We start from the raw sequence: 25,895 nt of genomic DNA on the forward strand, positions 1-25,895 counted from the left end.
GGGGGGGGGGGGGAGGGGAGCTCTAGGCTGCAGACCCAACTTGGGACTGAGCCAGTCAGTCAGAGGAAGGTCTGTGTGTCTTAAGAGAAGACATCTGTATCAAACTGGTCCCTATCCTGCCCCAGCTTTCCCAGCCTCACCCCAGCTCCATGCCAGAGCACCTGCTAGACGGGTTGGGACTTGGCTACACCTAGATGAACCCTGTTCCTCAACCTCCTCTTCTCATGTGCCAAGCCCCTTCCAGATCTCCCTCTGACTGACTGGCCCCTGCCTCCTCCAGCTCTTCTGTTAGACACTCTCTCCAAGCCAGCCTCAGTTTCTCCAACTTTTTCCTACCTCTGTGTCTTTGCCAATGGAGCGCCCTGGGCACCTTCTCTCTCTCTCTCTCTCTCTCTCTCTCTCTCTCTCTCTCTCTTTCTCTCTCTCACCAATTTATACTCTTGCAAAATCAAACCTTTGGGGGAAACATTCCTTGGGTCTTCTTGGGATTCCTGGGTGCCCCTTTACCCCATCCCTGGCTCAGGACTCCCCTTTCTGCAGGAACGAGGTTGGTGGGTTGCCAGGAGCCTGGGCCCGCCTGCTGGCAGGCTTGTTGCTGCTGGCTGTTAGCAGCTCCCTGGCTCTGAGGCAGCTGCACAGTAGGGACAGCCCAAAAGGAAACTTGGGCTCTGTGGCCCCTCCAGCCAGCAGACACTCCCATCACCCTGGTGTGTACCACCACAGCGCCATTATCAGCCCTGCAGGTCAGTGTTTGGGAAGGGGTTAGGGGTCAGTGGTCCAGGGCACCTCCCCATCACACACAGACCTTTCCTTACTGCAGCCACATGTTCCCAACTGGGTCAAGAGTTGCTTGTCGCTGGGGGCAATGTCGTGGATGCTGGAGTTGGAGCAGCTTTGTGTCTGACGGTGGTACATCCGCATGCAACAGGGTTAGGTCAGTGCGATCTGTGGGCCCTGAACCTCAGAGCTTCTAACCTGGGGCCTAGTTAGTGACCTGGAACCCATTCGGGCAGTCAATGGCCATTACCTCAAGACTAGCTAGTGAGCAGGACATGGGATCTGAGCACCAGGCCTAGTCTTGAGTAACCTTTGACCCTGGTCAGCAACTCTTGATTTCAGGCTTGGTCAGTGACCTCTATTGCAAGCAAGTTAGTGATTCTCTACCTGGGACCACCGGAGGATGCTGGCCCCAATTCTGGCCAGTGCCTCTGATCCCCGTGTAATCTCTGTCTCCCAACAGGTGCCACATTCTGGGGTCTCTTCTACAACAGCTCCTCGGGAAACTCAACTGCCCTGACAGCAGGCCCAACCCAACTCCTGGCCCCCGGCCTGGGGCTGCCCACGGGTCTGCCTGCCCTGCATTTGCTTCATGCCCACTTCGGCCGCCTGCCCTGGCCACACCTGCTGGCCAAGCCTGCCATGCTGGCAGAAAAGGGTTTTGAGATAGATGCACCCCTGGCAAGCGCACTAGCGGTCCAGGGCACAAAGGGGCTCTGTCCACTGTTTTGCCATACCAATGGAACCCCACTGGGCCTTGGGGCTCGGGCCACCAACCCCAACCTGGCAGCTGTATTGCGCAGCGCAGCCCTGGCCTCCAGCCCAGATCTCGCTGGAAAGGCCTTGCTGAACCTGCTGGTGAGAGACCTGGGGTTAGAGTTACCCTCTGCTCAGCCCATGCCTTCCTTAGAGCCTGCGCTGCAGCTTCTTCTGCCTCAGGGGGTCCTGTTCACGACTCCTGGTCCCTCAGCAGGCCCAGAACTTGTGGAACTGCTGGAGTCTACTCTTCACTCCAGGACACCCAGCTCTGCTCCCTGCCCATCATTCCTGCAAACTGCTGAAACCCCTGTGAGCAGTGCCCTGGCCACCGTGGACAGCAACGGCTCCATGCTCCTCCTCATCTCCTCGATCAACAGCTCCTTTGGTTCTGGACATCTGTCCCCAAGTACTGGTGTTCTGCTCAGCAACCTGGAAGCCAGCCCTGCACCTAGTGCCTGGGCCTGTCCACTCATCCTCCGTAGCAGCCTGGATGACACAGAAGCCGATATGTTGGGGCTGGTGGCTTCAGGGATCCCCAGAGGGGCCAAAGCCATGACTTGTTCCCTGCTCAATCGTCTGGCAACGCCCCAAATCCCACAGCAGCCCCAGCATCAAAGACCCACAGAGAGCCCTGGCATATGTGGCCAAGGGGCCCTACTGCAGGCAGTAGTCCATGCAGAACACGCCCATGTCTCCAGTGTCCCCAGTGGCTGCTGCCCCTTTCAGGGGTACTAACAGAGGGGCAGAGGTGTCTGGAACTTGAGAACCAGACAGGGAAGGCCTAGCAGCAATGAATGTATGAAGAGAATATGTATGTGAGATGTTTGCGGCTCCATCAACCCTCCATCCTAATCTGTTACCTGGTTCTGGCTCTGGCATCCAGGGCTGGTCCAACCACATTTGCTGGTACCCACACTGATGGAATTTCTGGCTTTTCTATCAAATAAAGACCTAGAAGGTGATGAAAAAGAGTCTGAGTGCAACTCAGCTTTGGGAAAGTCCAGTGGAAGGTCACCAGCCCTTACCGAGTCTTTGGGCAGGGTGGGCAGCTCCATCTTCCACTGGACCATTCCCTGATGATCTTTATCAATTGGACTGGAAGCTAATAAAGTTCAACTCTCCCAGGGACAAAGTGACATCTCTGCTCTTTGGCTAACTCTCCTGTTAACCTTTGCAGCACAGATGATGAACGCCAGACACAGGGGGAGGAGCCTGGGTCTGTCTCTTTCGGCTTCCCCTGCTCCAGCCACCTTCTGCTTTCTGGGGTTCCATCTGCGCAAGGTAAATCTCTTGGTATCACGTGTAGAAAAGATGGCAGAGCAGAGAAGGGTTGGGGAAATGAGTAGGAGGTGCCCTTGGGTACAGAAGGGCTGGAACTGGGTTGCTCCTTCCCTGCCCTGAGATCTCTTGGATACAACCCTTTAGAAATAGTTCCTCAGGCCAAGGGCAAGGGCACCCAGTCACACTTCCCCTACCCGGCAAAGAGAAAGGCAATTCTGATTTAAGGTTTTGAGGGTTTAATTTTTTTTTTTTTAAATTAAAACGATGCTTTTAGCTGGGCAGTGGTGGCACAAGCCTTTAATCCCAGCACTTGGGAGGCAGAGGCAGGAGGATTTCTGAGTTCAAGGCCAGCCTGGTCTACAGAGTGAGTTCCAGGACAGCCAGGGCTACACAGAGAAACCCTGTCTCGAAAAACCAAAAAAAAAAAAAAAAAAAAGATGCTTTTATCTTATGTGTGTGTGTGTGTGTGTGTGTGTGTGTGTGTGTGTGTGTGTGTGAACTACATGTATGTATATGTACCACATGTATCTTCTGTATGAGGTCAGAAGAGGGCTTTGGATCTTTGGATCCCCTGTAACTGGGGTTACAGATGTGAGCTGCTATATGGGTGCTGGGAACTGAGCCTTGATCCTCCACAATAGTAGTAAGTGCTTTTTTGTTGTTTGTTTTTGTTTCTTTTTTTGAGACAGGGTTTCTCTGTGTAGCCCTGGCTGTCCTGGAAGTCACTCTGTAGACCAGGCTGGCCTCGAACTCAGAGATCTGCTTGCCTCTGCCTCCCAAGTGCTGGGATTAAAGGCGTGTGCCACCACCACCTGACTTAGTAAGCGCTTTTCACTAACACGCCATATCCCTTGTCTCTATAATTTTGTTTTTTGTTTGTTTGTTTTTCAAGACAAGGTTTTTCTGTGTAGCCCTGGCTGTCCTGGAACTCACTTTGTAGACCAGGCTGGCCTTGAACTCAGAAATCTGCCTGTCTCTGCCTCCCAAGTGCTGGGATTAAAGGTGTGCACCAGCACTACCCGGCTATAATTTTGTTTTTTAAGGCAGAGTCTCCCTGTGTAATCCAGTCTGGCCCGGGCATTAGGATTACAGGATTACCAACACACTCAGCTAATTGTTTTGTTTTGTTGGCCTGGGGATCAAATTTAGAGCATTGATGTGCTTGGCTGGTGTTCTACTACCATACCATATCCCCAAACCCAAGCTAGCAACCCTCTTGATTGTACCATCTCCACTTCTCTCTCAAACAAAACATCCCTAGGCACAATGATTCCACCATCTATTCAACTATTTTAGCGTTTAGCCTAGTGTCCTTTCTAACAAACATCTCCTTTGACCCAGGTCATCACCCACCTCGACCAGCTCTAGATTGGCCAAGGCCTTACTCCAGCATAATACACTGCCTCTGTACTTACAGCCACAGGCTGTGCCTGCTCTCAGCCAACAGTTGACCTTTTAAAAATGTAAATCAGATGTAAATCCTCCCCTGCACTCTCTGAAGAAATTGTGAACTCTTGAACCTGGCCCTGGGTTCTATATAACCTTGCTTTCCGGCACCTGCGCCCTCCTCCTCTTCTTACTGATCTCATTCCCTTAAGAGATGAATGGCCTTTGTAGAAGAAATGTCCTTGGCCTGTTCTTTCGCCTGCTCTTAGATTTTTGCCCCGGGGGACAATAGAGCTCATCTTGTCCTTCAGTTGTCAGCTCACATGTCAGTCTTGTCATGGTCTCTTAAATAGTATCTTAGAATCTGTTGAATTTTCCCTTTAATTTTTAACAGGCGATGTTTTCAAATATTTTAACATTTAAAAGGCTCCCTCTGCTCCCTCCATTCCTTATTTTCCTCATAACTATCGTTTAAAATGTATTTGGCTACTCGTTCATCAACCATCTCTTCCCACTAGGAATAAAGTCCACAGAAGCCGTGGCGGCTTTGTTCGGATGCACACAGTAGAAGCGGAATAGCTGCTGCACCGATGTCTCGGATTGGATCGCGAGCAGACCCGGGTCTGGGAAGAGATCATACTACGGCTTTTTCCTGGATTTGTTTGCACCGCCGGTCGTCAGCAACTCCTCCAGGTTAAAGGAGGAGACCGAAGCAGCAGTTTCTGAACACACTTGTGTGTGAGCAGAACACTCTGCTCCGCCCACTGCCACAGGGGAAAGGCGAGGCCGTACGCGAGCCACGCCCAACCTGCTAGGCCCCGCCCCTAACCGGACGTCCCAGTGCGCAGGCGCCGAGACCTGACCTGGAAGTGACTGTCTTCCGAGCCCACGTGTTTGGCTCAGCATGGCGGAGATGAAGAGCCCCACGAAAGCTGAGCCTGCGTCTCCCGCAGAAGCGGCGCAAGACGACCGCCGCAACCTGTTGGAGCACAGCCGCGAGTTCTTGGACTTCTTCTGGGACATCGCGAAGCCGGATCAGGAAACGCGGCTCCGGGCCACGGAGAAGTTGTTGGACTACTTGCGCACAAGGCCGAGTGTATGATGGAGGGGCCCAGGCCCATCGTGGCTCTGGATGCAAGGAGGGAGGGGTGGGCCCTTCAGATCCCTGTTGAACACGAGGGATGTTCTTGGTTCCGTAGGATTCGGAGATGAAATATGCCCTGAAGCGCCTAATCACTGGGCTTGGGGTGGGCCGAGAAGCTGCTAGGCCCTGCTACAGCCTGGCGCTGGCACAGGTGAGGCGGTGTATCTGGCAAGGGCACAATCTCGCTGGGCAAAGGTGGCGTCTAAGGGTAGGGGGCACCGCGAATGCTGGGTAAGAGAAATCCGAGATGCTTCAGAGGGGATGCGGGCATCCTTACATGGGTGGGAGGAAGTGCAGAAACATCGCCTATGTAGAACAAAGTCCTGGCAGGTGGGAGAGTTGAACACGTCTTCTTTCCGATACACGTTTATCAGCTACACGTGTATTAGCTACAGTTACTGGAAGTGGTGAGCACTGAGGTTGGCTTCTGCAAGGTTGGGGAGCCGCCTCCAAGTTATGAAGGCAGCTGATGACAGATCACGTAGAAATTTGTACAACAAAAAAGCAACGAAGACTCACCAGCCTCGAGGCAACTCAGAGCAGGCTCTGAGGATGGGATGGGTTTTTTCCAAGAGGTACAGAAGCAGCCTAGGCCTTCTGCAGCCTTGATGGAGGTGGGGCTTAGCTATGGAAGATGTGGTCCCTTGAAAGCAGAAGCACTTGTGAGGAATGGGAGGAGCCACGGAGATTATATTGGGGAAAGCTGAAGGAGGTAAATGGACTTGGTCTGGTTTGTTGTCCCTGGGCCACTCCTGAGCTCTTTCTGGTCTTGCCTGGTAGCTGTTGCAGTCTTTTGAAGACATCCCATTGTGTGACATCCTGGGTCAGATACAAGAAAAATATAGTCTGCAAGCCATGAACAAGGTGCGTGAGATTTCCAGACAGACAACCTGCTCCTGAACAGCTATGGGAGGGACCCTCTTCACCTGTGTTTTTGATCTTTTTCTAGGCAATGATGAGGCCCACTCTCTTTGCAAACCTGTTTGGAGTGTTAGCCCTCTTTCAGTCAGGCCGCCTAGCGAAGGTAAGAGCTTTGGGCACGGGGCACAGGGACTGGTTTAGGGGTGGAGGGGGACAGACGGTAACAGGCCCTGCTCTTCACCCTCTGCTCTCTGTGGATACCAGGACAAAGAGGCCCTGATGAAGTCCGTGAAATTGCTGAAGATCCTGTCCCAACACCACAACCACTTACAGGGACAACCAATAAAGGCTCTGGTGGACATCCTCTCTGAGGTAGAGAATCACAGATCATGCTGTCTGGTTTGGGAAACAGTGAAAAGATTTGGGTAGGAACATGAGGACAGATGATTTAACCGTGCAACTGGTATAAGGAGGGTTCACCACCACCAACTATCTTTTTTTTTTTTTTTTTTTTTTTCTTAAGGCTTATTTATTTACACTGTAGATCTCTTTAGACACACCAAAAGAGGGCATTGGATCCCATTATAGATGGTTGTGAGCCACCATGTGGTTGCTGGGAATTGAACTCAGGACCTCTGGAAGGGCAGTCAGTGCTCTTAACCACTGAGCCTTCTCTGAGCTCCTTTCACCAACTATCTTAAATCTGACTTGTCTTTCGGGGTCTCAGCACATCTCCACTCAGTTAGGCAGTTCAGATGCTCCATAACCCTCTCTGGTGGCCTTTGTGTGGCTAGTGTGGGTCTGAACAGTGCATGTCAATGCCTGAATATGTAGAAGGCAATCTGAGTACATTTGCCATAGTTGGTTTGGTCAAGCCTGGGTCTGTTTGAATCTAGAGTCATTTGCCAGTGTCTCGTCCCTGATTTGTCCTTTTGGCACAAATGGAGACAGACCAGAATTCAAGTTGCAGCTCCCCACATAGGGCTCTGTGTATATGAAACCGGCTAGTCTTACAAAACAAAAAGAGGTATAGTTTTAAATATAGACCCAGGCCAGTTAGTCATCAGTACAATGCTGGGGTCTGCTGCTTGGCAAGTTGACTGACTAGTGGTGTATCAGAAGCCCATGGGTAGAACAAGACCCACCCTTTCCACCTGTGCCCCCACTCCAGGTCCCAGAGTCCATGTTCCAGGAGATCCTGCCAACGGTCCTCAAGGGTGACATGAAAGTGATCCTCGGATCTCCCAAGTACTTGGAGCTCTTCCTCCTGGCTAAGCGGAGGATACCAACAAAGCTCGAGTCTCTCATCGGCTCGGTTGACCTGTTCTCAGAAGACAATATTCCCAGGTTTGAGGAGGTTGGGAGTGGGTTCTCACTGGAGGTGCCCTGCACTCTAGTCCTCTGGGTAACGCTTACTGAATCTTCTCTGCCTTCTAGTCTGGTGAACGTCCTGAAGGTGGCAGCCAACTCTGCCAAGAAGGAACACAAGCTTCCTAATGTGGCTCTGGACCTGCTTCGCCTGGCACTTAAGGAGAACAAACTTGAACTGTTCTGGAAGAAGGTTTTAGAGGAGGGGCTGCTGAAGACTCCATCCTGGACATCCAGGTGTGTGTGACACTGATCTTTCCTCTCCTCCAGCCTGGGTGGGACCTGTTCAAGTACAGGGCCTCTGACCAGGCTTTGCCCCAACTCCTTAGCTACATGTGTTTCCGCCTACTGGGTGCATCTCTGCCACTTCTGTCAGAGGAGCAGTTGCAGATGGTGATGCGAGGAGACTTGATCCGCCATTTTGGGGAGAACATGGTTGTCTCTAAGGTAGGTGTCATCTTCCCATGTGGTTCAGTGCTGCCCACAGGGCCAGGCCAGGGGTTCTTCCTCTGAAGATCTGATATGGCAGGCCTTGGCCAGTAATCAGGCCCTTTTGTCCTGAGGCCTGCTCACCAGCGGCCCAGCCAGCCATCTATTTGGAACACTGCTTGGGGGGCGGTCACATTGAGGGGAGTGGTTATTGACCCCAGTGTGTTCTGCACTTTGTGCCTAGCCCCTGTAAGACAGTGATAGTGGGGGGCCCTATACAGAGGGTTGTCAGAAAGCACATGGGTTTTGAGCCACAGGATGGCACGGGTAGGTAATGGTCTATCAGGACTTGAACCTAGGTTCCCTTCATGCCAGTCAAACTAGGAAAACATTTTGTCCAAAACCTTTGAGGGAGAATGGGAATCTTCTTGTGCTAGGGGTGAACTAAGGACTCAAGGATAGACCTTGATGGAGCTATGGCAAAATTAGGCTCAGCCCTGCTGTGTGACTGGAGTGAGGAAGTCCTGGGTTTAATCTCTAGAGACAGGTGGCACCTGCCTCTTCACTCTGATAACCCAAACTCATGTTCATCTCTTGCAGCCCCAAAACCTATTTAAGATCATCCCAGAGATAAGTACATACGTGGGTACCTTCCTAGAGGGCTGCCAGGATGACCCTAAGCGGCAGTTTACTATGATAGTGGCCTTTACAACCATCACCAATCAAGGCCTCCCTGTCATGCCTACCTTCTGGCGTGTCACACGCTTTTTGAATGCTGAAGCCCTGCAGAGCTATGTGGCCTGGTTGCGGGACATGTTCCTGCAGCCTGACCTGGACTCCTTGGTTGACTTCAGCACTACCAACCAGAAGAGAACTCAGGACGCCTCGCTGAATGTGTGAGTAGCACATGTCGGGAGCTTTGAGGAGCCCAAAGCCTTGAGTGGTGTGGCTTCAAACTAGAGGCAGGAGAGGGGGAAAGTTAGCCCTTGGTTTCTCCTGAGGAGAGGTCGGGGCAGGGTGCGGGTGGTTCCAGGGCAAAGGAGTACCCTGTTTCTGACGTCACTTACATGGCCTCTGCTTCCAGGCCTGAGCGAACTGTATTCCGGCTCCGGAAGTGGATCATCCACCGCCTGGTCAGCCTTGTGGATCATCTGCATCTGGAGAAGGATGAAGCTGTGGTTGAGCAAATAGCCAGGTGTGTGAGGGACACACTCTGTGGGTGACATGACTATGAAACTGCCTGGTTCTTGTTTGGGTTCCCCTGGAGCCAGAAGCCTTCAGGTTACGTTGTTGGCATGGAATAGGGTATCTCCTGGGTATGTTATCCTATGAAGGAGAGAGAGCAGGAAAGTGTACAGCTGTGGGGCCCCAAAGGTTCAGACTCCACCTATGGGTTCTGTAGCAAGCCTCTGCCCACCATAGCCAGCATCTGTTGGCTCCAGAGGAACGGCTCTGGCTCCTCCACTTGATCTCAGGTGGCCTGCTTATGTTCAGAGGGTCAGACTAGAGAAGTGGCCCTTGCATGGACGCCGAGGGGCGTCTCCCCATGCCACTGCTGATTGCTTGCTCGCAGGTTTTGCTTGTTCCATGCATTCTTTAAGACGAAGAAGGCTACGCCCCAGATCCCAGAGACAAAGCAGCACTTCTCCTTCCCTTTGGACGACCACACCCGTGGGGTCATTGTCAGTGCCTTCTTCAGGTAGATCTGGACTGCACAGGAGATGGGGACACTTGGTCAGCAGGCCTGGGGGTGGGGGTGGGGGTGAACCCCAGTTGGAGGGGTTGGGTTTAAAGATTTATTTATTTATTATATGTAAGTACACTGTAGCTGTCTTCAGACACTCCAGAAGAGGGAGTCAGATCTTGTTACGGATGGTTGTGAGCCACTATGTGGTTGCTGGGACTTGAACTCTGGTCCTTCGGAAGAGCAGTCGGGTGCTCTTACCCACTGAGCCATCTCACCAACCCACCTCCCTCCCTCTTACCCAGCCTACTGCAGACCCTCAATGTGAAGTTCAGGCAGACACCAGACCTGGCTGAAAATGGGAAGCCCTGGACTTACCGCCTGGTGCAATTGGCAGACATGCTGTTGAACCATAACCGCAACGTAACCAGTGCGACACCCTTGACAACACCGCAGCGTCAGGCCTGGGACCAGTGAGGGCATGGGGTTTCTGGGGGTGGAGGAGGGTGCCCTGTCTGTCTGCCAGTGGTGCCTGCAAATGTGCCCCTGCCGCGCCCCCCCTCCCCCCCAGGATGATGAGTACTCTGAAGGAACTAGAGGCCCGTTCCTCCGAGACCAAGGCCATTGCCTTCCAGCACCTGCTGCTTCTGGTGGGCCTTCACATCTTCAAGGTATTGTCATCTATAGAGAAAGGCACTGTGGGGCTCCTCCAACTCAGTGGCCTTGGGGACAGTGGGACATGTTGAAATTGAATTTCCTAAGCCAGTCCAGTCCTGCATGAAAAGTTACAGCCCAAGGGGTAAAAACCCTATCCATCCGTGTGAGCACCAGCCACCATCCCAGGCTTTCCCTGGAGGGCTGCCCTGTACTTGCTGGGTACCAGAAACCTTGCTTTGGGCCACACCTCCAGTGACTGAGATTGGTAGTCCCACAGTCCCTTCTAGATGTGATTTACTGATTGGAAGTTAAGGGTATGAAAGTGCTGCCCCCTGCAGGAGGGAGGCCAGTTTGACACACAGGACACTTGTCATTCAGTAGTCATTTAGAAATGGGGCCCAGGCACTTTATATGTAACTCGGGGCTTCCAACCCCAAAGCAAGGGACAGTCAGGCCTGAAGCTAGTAATGTTCCCCAGTACAGACCAGCTTCCCAGTATATCACATGCCACCATTTGTCCATTTGTATTGTCCTCCAGAACCACACTGTCTCCCTCTGTTTGTCAACTAACATTTCAGAATTTATTTTGTGGATGAGTACAAGGTTAGCGCAACATTGTGGGGTTGGGATTTGCTAGTCCTGTGGCCCTGGGTGTCCTTTTCAGCCTTAACTGTGGGTGCTGATAGGGAACTTAGGCTCTGTGCTCTCATTACTATACACAGGCTGTGAAAAAGCTCTTGGGGTACACATTTTGCATTGTAAGGGTGACCTGCCAGGCATACCTAAGTACTCTGGTTTCAGTTCCTCTCTGATGTCTGCTTTGTCCTGCCCATAGTCCCCTGCAGAAAGCTGTGATGTCCTAGGAGACATTCAGACTTGCATCAAGAAAAGCATGGAGCAGAATCCCCGCCGACCACGCTCTAGAGCCAAAGGTGTGTCATTGCTCCTGGGCAGGCTACGTAACCGGGCTGTCTGTATCCTGCTCAGCCTAAATCTGCTTTCCCTCCTGTAGCCTCCCAGGAGCCAGTGTGGGTGGAGGTGATGGTGGAGATCTTGCTGTCCTTGCTGGCTCAGCCCAGCAACTTGATGCGCCAGGTGGTCCGGAGTGTATTTGGTCATATCTGTTCCCACCTTACTCCCCGTGGTCTGCAGCTAATCCTGGCTGTGAGTTGGGGCCTTTGGAGAAATAGATTGTAAGATGGGTCTTCTGGTATGTGGGAGTATATGACATTTTCTGTCTTCTATACCTCTGCACCTCAGAGTGCTACATGCCACCCTCCCCAGGCCATCCCCACAGGCTGTTGAAGGGGCACTCCTTTTCCTCCCTGGGGTGGTAGGGGCCTTTGGCCAAGATAGAAGAGACTTTCAGGGGTAATCTAAGGAGAATGTGAAGTCAGGGCAGCAAGTATAATGGTGGTCTGGGATTTATCCTCAGGTGCTCAACCCTGTGACAAATGAGGATGAGGATGACAATGTGGTGGTCACTGATGAGAAGCAGCTGAAGCATGGAGAGGTACTCACCCAGAGGGCACAAGGTAGGGCGGGTATCTGGAGATAGTCTCTCAGTGTCATCGAAAAGGTGTCTTACCTCCTCCCACCCATAGGACAAAGACTCAGATAGTGAGGACAATAAGAACTCAGAGAGTGACATGGATAGTGAGGATGGGGAAGAAAGTGAAGAGGAGGACCGTGATAAGGATGTCGACCCAGGCTTCCGTCAACAGCTGATGGAAGTGTTACAAGCTGGGAATGCACTGGTGAGCAGGACCCAGGGGAGAGAGAGGGTTTGTCCTGCCATTTAAGGGTAGGCTGATGGCTCTGCTTCTGTGTCTCAGGGTGGAGTGGACAATGAGGACGACGAGGAGGAGCTTGGGGACGAGGCCATGATGGCCCTGGACCAGAACCTGGCCAGCCTATTTAAAGAGCAGAAGATGCGCATCCAGGCCCGGAATGAGGAGAAAAACAAGCTGCAGAAGGAGAAGAAGCTCCGACGGGACTTCCAGATCAGGGTGAGTGTGCAGGTAGTTGCCAGGCACCCTGAGCTGCTCCTGCCTCTCCTGTGTTTCTGCATGAGCTGACTCTCAGCCCTTTGGCCACAGGCACTAGACCTGATCGAGGTGCTGGTGACCAAGCAGCCTGAGCACCCCCTGATCCTGGAATTACTTGAGCCACTGCTGAACATGATCCAGCATAGCATGCGCAGCAGAGGCTCCACCAAGCAGGAGCAGGACCTCCTGCACAAGACCGCCCGCATCTTCATGTGAGAGCACATGAGTTACCCACCCCTGGGGAACTTAGCCCTTGATTCCAGCTTTTCATTTTTCTTATGCTTGCGGCTCCCTGTGCATAGAGTAGAGGTCCCGAAGCTCTGGTCCCATCCCAGCCATCGCTGTTAGAATAGTTGGGGATTCTGACAAGCCCACTCTGTCCCTGTCTCTGAGAACATAGAACTTTGTCTTACTTTACAGAGGTCGGAAGCCACTGTCCCACAAGACAGATACACATAGGAGAGGTGGGGCACTTTAGAGGCATCACGTTTCTGTCCATCTCTAAGCTGGTTTCCTAACTTATGCAATGTGACTTGGGGCTGCTCTTTGCTGTACATGACAGAGCAAAGTAGAGAGACACCTTTTGACCAGATTTGCCTTTCCTGCCCATAGGCACCACCTGTGTCGTGCCCGCCGCTACTGCCACGAGGTGGGGTCGGGTGCAGAGGCTCTGCATGCCCAGGTAGAGAGGCTTGTGCAGCAGGCTGGCAGCCAGGCTGACAGCTCTGTCGCCCTGTACTACTTCAATGCCTCTCTGTACCTGCTGCGAGTCCTCAAGGGCAACACCACTAAGAGGCACCAAGACGGTCAAAAGTTAAACGGAGCTGACACCCAGCCTGAGCCCAAGGACTCAGAGGTGAGCCAGGGCCAACCCTTGCCCAGGACTCTCCCTCAGCCTTCTCCCTGCTCCCAGTCTCACCCCAGCTCTCTCACCAGGACCAGACTGCTAACTGCTTAGACTTGGACTTTGTGACCCGGGTGTATTCAGCATCATTGGAATCTCTTCTGACCAAGCGTAACAGCTCACTTACGGTCCCCATGTTCCTCAGCCTCTTCTCCAGATACCCAGTAAGTACAAGAGCCAGCCTGCCTATTGGGAACTCTGCTCAGCCCAGTCCCCAGCTAATGACTTCTTTTTTTTTATTCTTTCTTTCTTTTTTTTTTTTTTTTTTTTTTTTTTTCAGCTAATGACTTCTTGTCCTTCCCCAATCCCTAGGTTATCTGTAAGAACCTGCTTCCCATCCTGGTTCAGCATGTGGCTGGTCCATCTCGGCCCCGCCATCAGGTAAGGGTCTGTCAGAAACACCTGTACAACTGCTCACTTAAGAGGCCTGCTTTACTGACCTTGGCCATGCTCATGCTGTAACTCATGGTTGGCCCAGAGGAACTGGGGGAACCTTGCTCTCTGGCCTGCACAAGAGGGCATCCCTTGTCGGCTTAGATGCCAGGGCTATCAGGCAGGCTAGAGGGAGAGCGTCTATCCAGTTGGGACCACTGCCTCTCCAAGCCTCGGCAACCCTTTTCCCACATAAGAGAGAAACTGAGGATTGTAAGGCCTAGCACAGACAGCCTTCTCTGAGTTTGTGTGGGTTCCTGAGTCTTGAACTGACATACTGGACTTTCTACTGACTACATTCGCCTTGATGCAGGCCCAGGCATGCCTGATGCTCCAGAAGACTCTGTCTGCACGGGAGCTGAGAGTCTGTTTTGAGGATCCTGAGTGGGAGCAGCTGATTACCCAACTCTTGGGAAAGGCCACCCAGGTAATAGATGTGAAGCCCCCACCCATGAACTCGTCCCAGGTTTCTGGTAACCAGATTGCTTGGAACACATTCCTCCCCCTGGGCCACTGGTATGTGTGGGATGTAGAAAGGCCTTGGGCTGTTCTCAGGGGTGCCTCAGTGTGGGCCTTCCTCTGTAGACCCTGCAGACTCTTGGGGAGGCACAGAGCAAGGGGGAGCACCAGAGGGAGCTATCCATCTTGGAGCTGCTGAACACTCTCTTCAGGACAGTCAATCACGAGGTAAGGCAGCTGCCCAATAATCAGTGCCCTAGGTGGAATGGGCAGCAGTTCTGACAGTAGTCCTCCCGGGCGGCGGGGGGGGGGGGGGGGACACCAGAGGAGTGTGGCCTGGGAGCCACATGAAGGTTCCAAGGGGAGGAATCTGGCCTTTTAAAAGATTAAATGCTACTGGACCTGGTAGATTGGGAGGGAGGCTGTGTCACTGTGCCAGAAAGAAAACTGAGATGTTAGTAATCAGTGAGAGGGGCTAGAGATGAGGCTCAGAAGAGAGGGGCAAGAGTTACTCATGAAGCCCGGCATGGTGGCGCACGCCTTTAATCCCAGCACTTGGGAGGCAGAGGCAGGTGGATTTCTGAGTTTGAGGCCAGCCTGGTCTACAAAGTGAGTTCCAGGACAGCCAGGGCTAGACAGAGAAACCCTGTCTCGAAAAAANAAAAAAAAAAAAAAAAAGTTACTCAGTTACTCATGAGCCATCAGGATAGAGGGCCAGAAGGCCATTGGAGATGGGCAGGTGGCTAAGGAACTACAAAAGCAGAGACCCAGGCCCCTGGCTATGGAACGGGAGTCAGTGCTAGTGGCCCTTGTTTCCTCCACAACCTAGGGACTAGTGACATAAAGACAGGAATGGTTGAGGGACCTAGGAGCCACTGGGAAAACCCAAATGCTGGCGAGAGGCCATGTCACCACCACTGCTACTCCAGCCTGCCTTTCCTCTGCAGAAGCTGTCTGTGGACCTCACTGCTCCCTTGGGCGTGCTTCAGAGCAAGCAACAGAGGCTACAGCAAAGCCTGCAGCAGGGGAATCACTCGTCTGGCTCTAATCGCCTCTATGATCACTACTGGCAGGCCATGAGGATGCTAGGAGTCCAGTATGTTCTGGGAAAGGGACCATCACTGGGGATGTGGCTAAAAGGACCCTCCCTCCAACCAGTACTGCATACTCACACACACTCTCTCTGTTCTGTATCCTTCTTCCTTACAGACGTCCAAAGTCAGAAAAGAAGAATGCCAAGGATATTCCTAGTGACACCCAGAGCCCCGTTAGCACAAAGCGGAAGAAGAAGGGATTCTTGCCAGAGACCAAGAAGCGAAAGAAACTTAAATCTGAGGGCACCACACCTGAAAAGAATGCTGCGTCACAGCAGGATGCAGTGACAGAGGGTGCCATGCCTGCTACCACTGGTACAGACCAGCCCCCCAGTACAGGCAAGAAGAAAAGGAAGAGGGTGAAGGCCAGCACCCCATCCCAGGTGAACGGGATGACTGTGGCCAAGAGTCTGGCTCCCAGTAACCCCACCCTAAGCCCCAGCACCCCTGCTAAGACCCCAAAACTGCAGAAGAAAAAAGAGAAGCTGTCACAAGTGAATGGATCCACTCCTGTGTCCCCCATAGAGCCTGAAAGCAAAAAGCATCATCAGAAGGCTCTCGAGGCCATAAGAAAGTCCCCCCTGTCTGCCCTGCCAAAGAAAAGAGCAAGGCTGTCCCTGCTGAGCAGGAGCCCCAGCCTGCTACAGAGTGGGCTCAAGAGGAGGAGAGTGGCCAGCAGGAGAGCCCAGACACCTTGAGTGTGCATGGTCTCTTTCCCTGCCCTAGAGACTATTTTTTTTCACCAATATTTTAATAAACAATCCATGATGCTATATGATTTCAGTCTCTGACCCAACCTTCCAGGGTTAGGGCCTGTGTGCTATACAGTCCTTCCCTTCCCTGGGTTGTTCCACTGGAGAGCCACCAAAACATTTAAATAGGTTTATTTATTCATTTACAAGAGGAATATATATTTGGCTTCTCTCTTAAGACTTTGAGATTCACAATCAGCAGCTCTAAAAAATAAAGGAGCAGTTCAGCTTCCGGAAGGAAGAGGAGGCAACACTTGGACCTGGTTCTTGTACAACAAGAAAACATTGCTGGGGCCCCTGCTGGGGTTAGGGTGGGAGCCAGGCTGGTCTTTAGGGATAGCACCCTCTGCAAACCCACGCCAAACCCCCAGGGTGCCCCAGAGTTTGGTGGGGTGGGTACCACTAACTAACACCACTGAAGCCACAGCAAGTGGGATACAGCCACAGGGACTGTTATCCAAGCTGGTTCTGGAAGTTTCCTGTAAGTTGCAATGGTACCCCAGGACCAGAGCCACCTTGGTTACAGCGTGCAAGGAGTGTAAAGCTGGGGATAAGTGCCCAAAGGTGACTAAGGTGGCTGCAAGGGAGTGAGGGTGTGTGTGTGTGTGGGGGGGGGGGGTGATCAAAGGCTGGGGTGAAGGCCTGGCCCCAAGAGTCAGTTGGGGTATGATACCTACAGGCACTGGTGGGCAATCTCCAGCAGTTTTATACCCCAGGCCAAGAAGTAGTGTGGATAGCTGGGTAAGTCCTTCAACATCCTATCTGACTCCTCATTGGAAAGGACTCTTGGGTCAGCCTGCATCCTGTAGGATGAGGTGGCTTCTGGGGTACTGCAAGAGTTGGGGGGCTGGGGTAAGGAAAGGTCAAGTTCTCAGCCTACCACCAGGGCCTTCACCCCCTGTGCTGCAGCTTTCTTTATGGGGGTGCTTCCCCCTGAGAAAAACATCCAGGCAGAGGACTAGCTGAAGACAGCACAGACAGTCTCCTGGGAGACTCCCAGCCAGGAACACCCAGAAGCGGGTACCCAGCTACGTATGCCAGGCTGAATTTGCTGTTCCCAAGGTTAGAGCCTAAGAATGGGGAAGTGGTCCCTGTCCACCAGAGCCTTTGGTGGACCTCAGAGCCGGAACTGAGGTCCTGAGACCTGAGCCATGTCTTCTGCGTATAGCCCGGGACCTGTTTCTTCAAAGTTGTGGAGTGTGCCTTGCATGGCACACAATGGAGGAAGCTCCAGCTCCTTGCTTCTACTGTCTAAGGAGGACAGTGGCTCCCTCAAGATCACATGAGCCAAGGGCAGGCCAGAATCTCCCCAAATGCCCGCTGCACGGTGGCTTCTATCTTGGCCCTCCAGTCCCCAGCCAGAGCTGGAGTTGTGTCCGACTGAGTGGTTCCAGCACACACTGCCTTCCAGGCTAACTGAGGATGCGGCTTCTTCTTGAAGATAGGGCCACTCAGTCCTGGCAATCCTAGGCCAAAGAGGGTGGGTACCCAACTGTGAGTCACACAGGAAGCTTTGGGACCATCCTGTTGGTCCAGGATGCTGGAGAACCTCTCCCAACCTAAACTGCAGTTCATTGCTGTCCCAGCGGCACCTGCGGGAAGGGAGTCGGGTCAGAGGTGGAGCTTTGGGAATTGTTCCAAAGTTGGCTTCCTCAGCTTTCACCATTCCTGTGACCTTGGGGCTCTGACCCTTGTTTAACATTACCAGGAAGCTAAAGCTTCCAAGGGCTAGGCCACTGGGAAGGTCAGAATGAGAGCTATACCCTGACATCCAGGAGGATTTAGGAGGACAGCAGGACCTGGCAAGTTCCAGTGCTGACCTATGCTCCTGGCCCTTCCAGGGAGGGGAGGGCACTGGTTTACTGGAAGAAGCCAGCTCCCACAAATCCACAGATTCCGTGTCAACACTTCAGAGGAAGAGGGCAGACCCAGGGCAGAGGGCATGTGCTAGGGGAAGAGGTGGTTTGGAAGGTGTTTGTTCCCTGTTCTTTCAGAGCCACTCCCCCCACAGGAGTTTCCTGGCCTGCACTCACCACCTCAGACTTTCACGGATGCAGGCGGCATCACCAGCTGGTTCACCCTGAGGGAGAGACGGGCGGGGGTCAGGGTGGTACATCAGCGGGGACTGGGCCCAGGCACGGCTCTGGCACATCGAATCACTGGGGCTGGTAGACCGGAGGCGCTGGGCAGGGACCTCGTCAGCCCCAGGGGGGAGGTGGGAAAGCCCAGGGGTAGGGAGAAGAGAGAGAGAGAGAGAGGAATAGAGAAAAGAGGAGAAAGAAGTCAGACAGTGAGAGAAGGGGATGGGACTCCCAGCTCTAAAACCCTGAGAGGAACTCCAGAGAAAAACCCATGTCTAGAGCTACCACAAAAGGTCCTGGCATCTACTAGCCTGGGCCACAGTGGGTTGGGCCTACAACATACTAGCTAGGGTCTGGGAAGATTTGGAGCCAAGTGGTTATAAAGCTGGCTGGTCCTGGCCTCCAACAGGTCACCTAGCCCTGGAAGTACAGAGTAACTCTATCTCCTCCACACTAGGATAAAAGCTGTCACAGTTCCTGCTACACAGCGCGCCCACCCCAACCCTACTCACTGCTGCTCAGCCTTGGCACGGTCGCTGAGAAAGAAGAGAGCCGTGGCAAGGAAGAACATGCCACCCAGGACCACGACAAAAGGGCACAGCATGAGGGCATAGCCCAGGCTCAGGAACTCCCAGAGCGGGGAGTCCTTGGTGCTCTGGCGGATTAGGTCCGAGATCTGTGGAGATTCGGGGGTGGGTGTCAGGACAGGACTATCTTCTGCGCCCCACACCAGGCCAGCCCCACCCCCAGCCACTCACAAAGCCAATGAGGTAGGGGCTTCCAGCGTCCCCCAGCAGATGGGAGGTGAAGCTCTGCAGGGCCACAGCAGTGGCTCGCCGAGTGGGGATGACCACATACTGGAGGAGAAAGGACAAGTCAGTGCTTGAAGTCCATGCATGAGGCCCATCCCTGTGGCTAGGACACTTCTGAAACCCCACAGCCTCAGCTTCCTGTCCTGGTATCTTCACTCCTCCCACCCAGCCCTGTACTTCCCTGCCCACCATGTAGGATTGGCAGCTCATCCCCAGCGATGGGAATCCACACCTCCCTCCCTAGCACATTCGGCCATGAAGCACAATTTGGGTATCAGTTGGCGTAGATCTTCAGGCCAGCCAGAGCTCTTGGAGCATGGAGGAGCTTTTTCTTTCTTTCCTGTTTAAAGATAGGGCCTTCCTGTCTGACCCGGGCTGAGCTCAGGTTGCTATGCTCCTGCAGAGAACCTTCAGTTCTGAGGGCTCACATGTGGAGTTGTGCAACTTCTAGACAGAGTTCCAGCTTCTAGGCTTCCTGCCCTTCCCTTCTGTATGCTAAACACCTGTCCTGGTTCCCTTCTTTGAGGACTCAGCAAGGATGAGGCCAGCTGAGGTCTCTCATCCTACCCCCAAAGAGCCTCTACTTGAACTCTTGAGCACCCTGACACCGGCTAAGCACCACCAGGCCCCAGGTTGCCCTGCACGAGACAGAATAGGCCCTGAGCCTATGTGATAGGAGATTGGAGAGACCAGGACACCCAGTACCAGGTGCCCCTGGCCACGAGCTCCAGCCACTCTCACTGTCCATGACATCCATCATTGTGTACACCCTGCTGGCGGTGATAAGACAGCGAAGGATCTGGATCTAAGGATATCGCATGGCCCCATTTCTGCCACTAATTAGTCACTTAGCTGGGACACTTTGTAAAACTGGGACATGATTTCCCTGGGACCCAGACCCTGCCAACAGTTCTCCGGGGACTGATGGGGAGGAGTTGTCAGGGGAGGGCATGCTGCCCAGCACCAAAGACACTTGCTTCAGTCTTGCCACCCTTCTCTCTCAGGGGTTATGTACTGATCCCTCCCTGCCCTTGTTCTTGCCCAGCCCCTCGGTGAGACACTTAGCCGAGTCCTCCCTACCACCTCTTCGTGGCATATAAATGGAAAGGAAACAGGCATTGGCGGGAGACATAGGTATGTGGGAAAGCATAGAGTGGAGCACGGCAGGCTTCTTGAAAGCGAGGGACTACAAAGGCCCCCAGACCCTGGCCTCCTGGCCTGAGCACCAGCCCCTAAGCGCACCTAGGACATTTATTCCCCTGTCCCATACCTCTCCCACTCCATCTCCAGTCCTTTGTAGTCTCCTGACTCCCATCTAGAGATTTCCCAAAGGACCAAGGGCAGGAGTCACACTAGTTCCTGACATCCCCACCCCCCATTTCACTCAGAGCTACAAGTCACTAGGCCCACAGCCCCTCCCCTGTTCCTCCTGTCCCCACCCAGGAACACAAGCCTGAGCAGGCTGCTCAGACAGCCCTTTGTTTCTGGCCTGCTGGTCTGGAGGCCATTGTTGGACCCGTAAAGACAGCCTCTGTCTGTCCGGCCAGCCGCAGGCACTCGGCAGGCACGCCTGGGACCCAGCCTAGAACCCAGCCTGAGCTGGCAAAGCAGAATGCAAGGACACTCAACGGCTAGGGGAGGAGTCCTGGCAGGCAGCACCGCTTCAATGCCAGCCTGGCACTGCCAGCCTCCCAGCCACAAACCTGAGACTGGAGACAACCCTGGCCCTGCACCCCGACATCTACCTGCACAATTCTGTTTCCAGGCCTCTCCCAGATCCGACCCCCACCCGTGTATCCCCGGTCCCTTCCCTGCCTCTGGGTTCACCTCTCCTAGCAGCAAGTACTGCTTATTCTTTGCCCACCTGCCCCATCTACCCCAATGAAATGTAGAAGCCTGGGTCAGTCGACACATGGTGACTGTAGCCTTCCTGGCTTACCATGAGGATGTCTGCAGTGATGGCCCAGTTAGAAAATAGCAGTGTCTCTCCAACGAAAATGCAGATCTATTCACAGAGAAGAAAGCAACCTTGGAGGGCACGGGGCAGGGACACAGGACCCTCCCTATGGGGGACAGAGGGTCCAGCAAGTCAGACTGCACCTCCAGTCCATCTCCCCCCCCCAACCTCCTGTGGACTCACATAAGCGCCCACAATGCTGGTCTTGGCAGCCACAAAGATGAGGCAGATGAAGATGGCAGATCCCAGCATGCCCACGGCACACACCAATGGGTCAGCGCGTTGAGTCCGAAGGCGGCACCAACGAGTGGCTCCCGCGCCCGTGACCACACCCAGGAAGCCAGTAAAGCAGGTGATGGCCCCAAAGATGAGGCTGTGGGGACAAAAGACAGCAGCAGAGTGTGGTTTGAGCAAGGCCAAGGTTGAGACAGAGGCAACTGTCCCTTGGGGCCAGGCTTTACCTGTCTTTGGCTCCACAGGGCGGGCTGTTGCAAGTCTCTGCTGTCTTTTGTACAACTTGAGCACGGTGAAGATAGAGGGGGATCCACATGCCCAGGGCCCCTGTGGCGAAGGACACAGCGGACGTGGCCAGGGAGGAGAAGACGTAACTGCGGCTGGGGAGAATCCAGGGAGGGAAACTGAGCTGGGGCAGCAGGCAGCCCTTACACCAGGGCCCGGGAGGCAACCTATTCCCCTATAGCCAGCTACCTGCTCCTTCCCCAAACAGAAATGCGCTTTCTCAGGCCCGGCTGAGGGTTCAGGATGCAGGAACAATAAACTCTCAGGCCAAAATGTCACTCAGCACTACGGGCAGTGTAGATGGCAGGTGAGTGTGGTGGGCATGCTCTCAGCCACACCTCCTCCCACCACACCCTGCGTGGTAGCACTCACTTTCGGATCAGGGCCTTCATGTCTCGGAGCCAGGAGGTCCGTGCTTTGAGCTGCCCCCCAAGTTGATCAGCATGGCCTCTCTTAGTGGCTGGGACCAAGATGAGGATGAGTGTTCCTGTGATCATTCCCAGGATGGGGGAAACCTGGTAAGATGGGAAAGGTGAGGTTTGAATGCTGTCTGTGCTGCATAGGAGGGCCCAGGCAACTTACCTGGGCTCCAGGCCCTTTTCCTAGGCTAATAATATCTGCCCAGCCGAGCAACAGAAAGGCTGAGCAAAGCCACTGGGGATGAGGCCAGGGGAAGGATAAGAGGGCTTAAAGTGGACAATCCAGACCAAAGGCAGAGCAGGAAAACAAGTTCAAGGAAGTCGGACAGGCTTCAGGGATGGAGGAAAGGAGGAGGGAAAAAGAGAAGAGGAAGGAAGGAGGGAAGTGAGGGAGAGGTGACTAAACAGATGGATGAAGAAGAGATGGGAGAGCAAACAGATGGATAGATAGACGTACTTGTGCGTGGATGGATGGATGGACAAGTAGGTGAATGGGGTGATGGGTAGCCAGGAGAGAAAGGCAGGCAGATGAAAAGCATAGGGAATGACGTCTCTGAGCAGAAGAGTTCATCTGTAGGGGTAGAGAGCCATTCGCCCCTCTGCCTAATCCCTGAGGTAGGAATGTTCCAAGGTGTGTCCCTCAAACACTGACGTTAGGGAAGGGCTGACCAGACAGGTGGCCTGTTCTTCACAGGGCCCTGTGGGTCTTCCCTGTGTCCGGCCTCACGTTAAGAACGGAATCCCCAGGCCTCTCTACACAGCCCCAGAGAAAAGAGAAAGCTTGACTCCTTGTGTGCTGGGGAACTCTTCTGCGTGTAAGCCCGCCCCCATCCGAGGGCTAACCCCTCTCCCCATTATGAAATTCCACGGTGGCTGCTTCCTTCCTGCTTTTGAGGAAAAAACACTTTGTCTTGAGTTTCCGCTCCTCTGAGAGACGGGGAATCTCTGTTTCCTCCGATTGCACTGTCCTGGGGCCTTGGTGACTTGCCCCAACCCTCCAACAGAACAGGAAGTGGCTCCAGACCCTAAGGGCCCCCACACAGAGGCCCTGTCCCAACCTCGCCCTAGAAGAGAACCAGCACTGGAAGCAGGAAGCTGCGCTGTGGACCTGGAATTTCCTGACATGGTGAGAGAGTCCTCATCCTCTCCAATCCCGGGGTTTGGGGGGAGGGACTGGGGCCCTGGGCATGACAGGACTGTCCAACTCCCCTGATACCTCAGTCTGAGCTGATCTTAGGAGACAAGACCTAGAGCCCAGGCTAGTGAGGGAGGAAGCCTAAAGGTCAAAGCCTGCTGAAGGTCAAAGCCTGGTCTCTGAGCTGGGCTGTTCTCTTGGGGGAAAAGACTGGAGTAGGGACTGGAGGGGACCTAGGCCTTACCCGCAGGGCCCAGTGCCAGTCTCCGGCTGCCTGCTTCACGCTGGAACCTGTGATATAGCCCAGGCCACTGCAGATAAGACAGACACACGTCAGACCCAGCATCGAGGCGGAGCGGGAAGCTCTTGCTTTCCTCCTGCCCAGCTGGCTTGTGGAAGAGCTGGTCCAGGAGTCCTCTACAGCTGCCAGCGTCCATGTCTACTTAACGCAGGGTTAGTAAATGCTAGGGGACCTTGGTGCTCTTCCCACCAACTGTGGCAGTTCACACTTACCTGCCCAGGGGGATGGCAAAATAGAAGACAGAAAGCATCAGTGTGCGCGTGTTCTTGGTAAACAAGTCACCGATGATGGTGGGCGCTATGGTGGAATAGCTGGCTTCACCAATACCTACTAGCCCCCGGGACAGGACTAGTAGCCAGAAGTACTGTGGAGGAGAACAGAGAATTCTGGAGGACCGGCCATTCCTAGGCTTGCTCATCCTATCCCATCCCAGCCCTGGCAGGGTCCAAGAACCAGGAGAAAGGATGAGACCAGGACTAGCCTCACAGTGGCCATAGTCACAGTCTACACGAGGCCCTGGAGCACCCCTCAAAACAATGGGCCTGACTGGGATGGGTTATTCCTAGGTTGGGAGAAGACAGGGCTCTGGGTTCCCAGAAACACTGGGGGCTGTGTCCACTTGGGGCATCTTTGCCTCTCTGGCCTCACTTCAGGATTCAAAAATCACCTTTGTTCTGTGCCCCTCCCCCAAGCAGGAAGGCTGGACCAAACCTGACCACACTGAGGACCCTGTGTATGTGTGTGTGTGTGTGTGTTCTTGGGGGTGGGGGTGTGGGCATGGCCACCTAGTGGGCTCAGAGCCCCTCTCTGATACACACCTCAAAGGCCAGCAATGGGGAAAGGGTATGACCATGCTGGCTGTCAGTGTCCAAACCCTTTGGTGTGGACCTGGCCCCCAGCTGCCAAGGGCCTGAGAACCCAGACTAGTCATAGTTTTCCTGCCCCACCCTTACCACTCATTCAGCCAGCACTGCCCGCATGCAGCTCTCCCGTGCTGTCCCTGTTGTTTCTCTCCAGCCATCTCCTGCCACCTCTCTGGCTCCTGGCTGTCTCTGCTTGGGGCTGCTGACCCTCCACCTTGACCCCATTTCATTCTCCCTGGTTCCTGGTGTTCCTCTCCCTGCAGAGCAACTGTTCACAGCCTTTGCCTATTTTTCTATTGGGTCGTCTTGTCTTTTTGTATGGATTGATGTGAGCTTCTTCTACATCGCAGGGTGAGATCCTTTGTCATCTGTCACCGATGTTCTCAGTTTTTTGTTTACCCAGTTTTACTATTCACAGGCTTCTTGATATCTAATTTGATGCTGTCAAGTCTTGATTTTTTTTTTTCCTCTATGCCTTGTTCAAGAAAGTCTACTCTAGCCCCAAAGTACAAAACATCCTCTTCCGTTTCATGCTTGGAACCCGTTGGAGAGAGACTGATTATCAGTCCCCTCAGCTGCTAGCATGCTGAGGCAACTCTGTCCCCGCCCCCCAGAGGTCCCCCAGACTGATGCTGTCTCTGCCCTATGCTGCACATGTAAGTCCCAAGAAACAGCACCCGGTGTCCTCTGTGCTTCAAATGTACAGAAAGGGGGCTGTTCCATGCTTTTGTTTGGAGTTTTTTTCTCTGTATGTAGCTCTGACTGTCCTGGAACTCTTTGGAGACCAGCCTGGCCTTGAACTCACAGAGACTGCTCTGCCTCCCGAGTACTGGGACTAAAGGCTTGTGCCACCACCACCCAGCATGCTCCACTTTTGTTTCTTTTAATCTCACCATGTGCTTCATTGTTTTTTGAGATGCCCAGTGCTGGGCATTTTTTTTTTTTAAATCTATTTAATGTATGTTGAATGCTCTATCTGCATGCCAGAAGAGGGCATAAGATCACATTACAAGATGGTTGTGAGCCAGCCACCATGTGGTTACTGGGAATTGAACTCAGGACCTTTGGAAGAGCATTCAGTGCTTTTAACTCCTAAGCTATCCCCCAGCTCCCCCGCACCCAGTGGTGGGCATTTGAGTGATTTTCTTCTGTCCTTCCTTCCTTCCTTCCTTCCTTCCTTCCTTCCTTCCTTCCTTCCTTCCTTCCTTCCTTCCTCCCTCCCTCCCTCCCTTCCATCCTTCCTTCCTTCTTTCCCTCTTTCCTCCCTTCTTCCCTCCCTCCCTTTTCTCTGTGTGTATGCACACAAGAAGTGTATGCATGAGTGTGTGCAAGTATACATAGAAGTCAGGAGTCAATGTTGGATGCTCTCCATTGGAAATAGCGTGTCTCACTGAACCTGGAGCCCACCAATTCAGCTAGACTGGTTGGTCAGTGAGCCCCCAGGAGCCAACTGTCCCTACTACCCCAGGCCTGGGGTTGCAGTAGCACACCACCACACTTGGGTTTTACTCAGACTGCTGGGGAATTGAACTCAGAGCCTCGCCCTTGCACAGCAAGTACTCCTATCTGATGAGCCATCTTTCCAGCATCTCTGTTTTTATTTTTACTTTTTAAGATTTAAAAAAATTATATGTGTGCAAGTGTGTGTGTGTGTGTGTGTGTGTGTGTGTGTGTGTGTGGTGCAGTACCAGAGGCCAGAAAGGAAGTTAGATCCCCTGGAGTTGGACGCACAGGTGGTTAAGAGCCACCCTGCATGGGGAGTGGGAAACCGAA

General features: G+C 53.4%; 3 protein-coding genes across 4 annotated transcripts in view; 2 read left to right on the top strand and 1 right to left on the bottom strand.

Moving 5' to 3' along the window:
* Nucleotides 1-2,505, top strand: part of Ggt6 (gamma-glutamyltransferase 6) — a 2,980-nt gene extending 475 nt beyond the window's left edge. The window contains exons 2-4 of the mRNA XM_021213977.1: nucleotides 541-743; nucleotides 821-934; nucleotides 1,241-2,505. Of these exons, the coding sequence (XP_021069636.1) occupies nucleotides 541-743; nucleotides 821-934; nucleotides 1,241-2,271 (1,348 nt within the window). The 3' untranslated portion in view covers nucleotides 2,272-2,505. The remainder of the gene's footprint in view (nucleotides 1-540; nucleotides 744-820; nucleotides 935-1,240) is intronic.
* A 2,545-nt stretch (nucleotides 2,506-5,050) lies between these two features.
* Nucleotides 5,051-16,056, top strand: Mybbp1a (MYB binding protein 1a). The gene is made up of 26 exons (XM_021213732.2): nucleotides 5,051-5,299; nucleotides 5,403-5,498; nucleotides 6,128-6,211; nucleotides 6,297-6,371; nucleotides 6,473-6,580; nucleotides 7,380-7,555; nucleotides 7,646-7,813; nucleotides 7,906-8,023; nucleotides 8,606-8,901; nucleotides 9,090-9,200; nucleotides 9,579-9,704; nucleotides 9,995-10,162; nucleotides 10,261-10,360; nucleotides 11,182-11,278; nucleotides 11,359-11,510; nucleotides 11,782-11,859; nucleotides 11,951-12,103; nucleotides 12,182-12,355; nucleotides 12,446-12,606; nucleotides 13,007-13,250; nucleotides 13,331-13,462; nucleotides 13,611-13,679; nucleotides 14,044-14,157; nucleotides 14,316-14,417; nucleotides 15,137-15,285; nucleotides 15,399-16,056. The coding sequence occupies exons 1-26, from the start codon at nucleotides 5,108-5,110 to the stop codon at nucleotides 15,979-15,981; spliced, it is 4,026 nt and encodes a 1,341-aa protein (XP_021069391.1). The 5' UTR covers nucleotides 5,051-5,107; the 3' UTR covers nucleotides 15,982-16,056.
* A 95-nt stretch (nucleotides 16,057-16,151) lies between these two features.
* Spns2 (sphingolipid transporter 2) overlaps nucleotides 16,152-25,895 on the bottom strand; it is a 37,729-nt gene continuing 27,985 nt past the window's right edge. The window contains exons 4-13 of one of the 2 annotated variants that reach the window (XM_021213733.1): nucleotides 23,472-23,623; nucleotides 23,203-23,269; nucleotides 21,777-21,919; nucleotides 21,347-21,499; nucleotides 21,069-21,258; nucleotides 20,868-20,933; nucleotides 18,875-18,973; nucleotides 18,629-18,792; nucleotides 18,069-18,115; nucleotides 16,152-17,627 (exon numbers count right to left, since the gene is read on the bottom strand). In XM_021213733.1, coding sequence (XP_021069392.1) covers nucleotides 18,073-18,115; nucleotides 18,629-18,792; nucleotides 18,875-18,973; nucleotides 20,868-20,933; nucleotides 21,069-21,258; nucleotides 21,347-21,499; nucleotides 21,777-21,919; nucleotides 23,203-23,269; nucleotides 23,472-23,623 — 1,077 coding nt within the window. In that variant the 3' untranslated portion in view covers nucleotides 16,152-17,627; nucleotides 18,069-18,072. Of the gene's footprint in view, nucleotides 17,628-18,068; nucleotides 18,230-18,628; nucleotides 18,793-18,874; nucleotides 18,974-20,867; nucleotides 20,934-21,068; nucleotides 21,259-21,346; nucleotides 21,500-21,776; nucleotides 21,920-23,202; nucleotides 23,270-23,471; nucleotides 23,624-25,895 lie in introns of those variants that run through there. The other variant, XM_029545746.1, reaches the window with a different exon arrangement.

Source organism: Mus pahari, chromosome 14 (assembly GCF_900095145.1).
Source record: "Mus pahari chromosome 14, PAHARI_EIJ_v1.1, whole genome shotgun sequence".
NCBI lineage: Eukaryota > Metazoa > Chordata > Mammalia > Rodentia > Muridae > Mus > Mus pahari.

Bases quoted from the DNA above. Each gene is read 5' to 3' on its own strand.
- Mybbp1a (XM_021213732.2), top strand. From the start codon at position 5,108: ATGGCGGAGATGAAGAGCCCCACGAAAGCTGAGCCTGCGTCTCCCGCA. The intron at 5,300-5,402 runs GTATGATGGAGG...TTGGTTCCGTAG, and splicing joins ACTTGCGCACAAGGCCGAGT to GATTCGGAGATGAAATATGC. The intron at 6,372-6,472 runs GTAAGAGCTTTG...TGTGGATACCAG, and splicing joins AGTCAGGCCGCCTAGCGAAG to GACAAAGAGGCCCTGATGAA.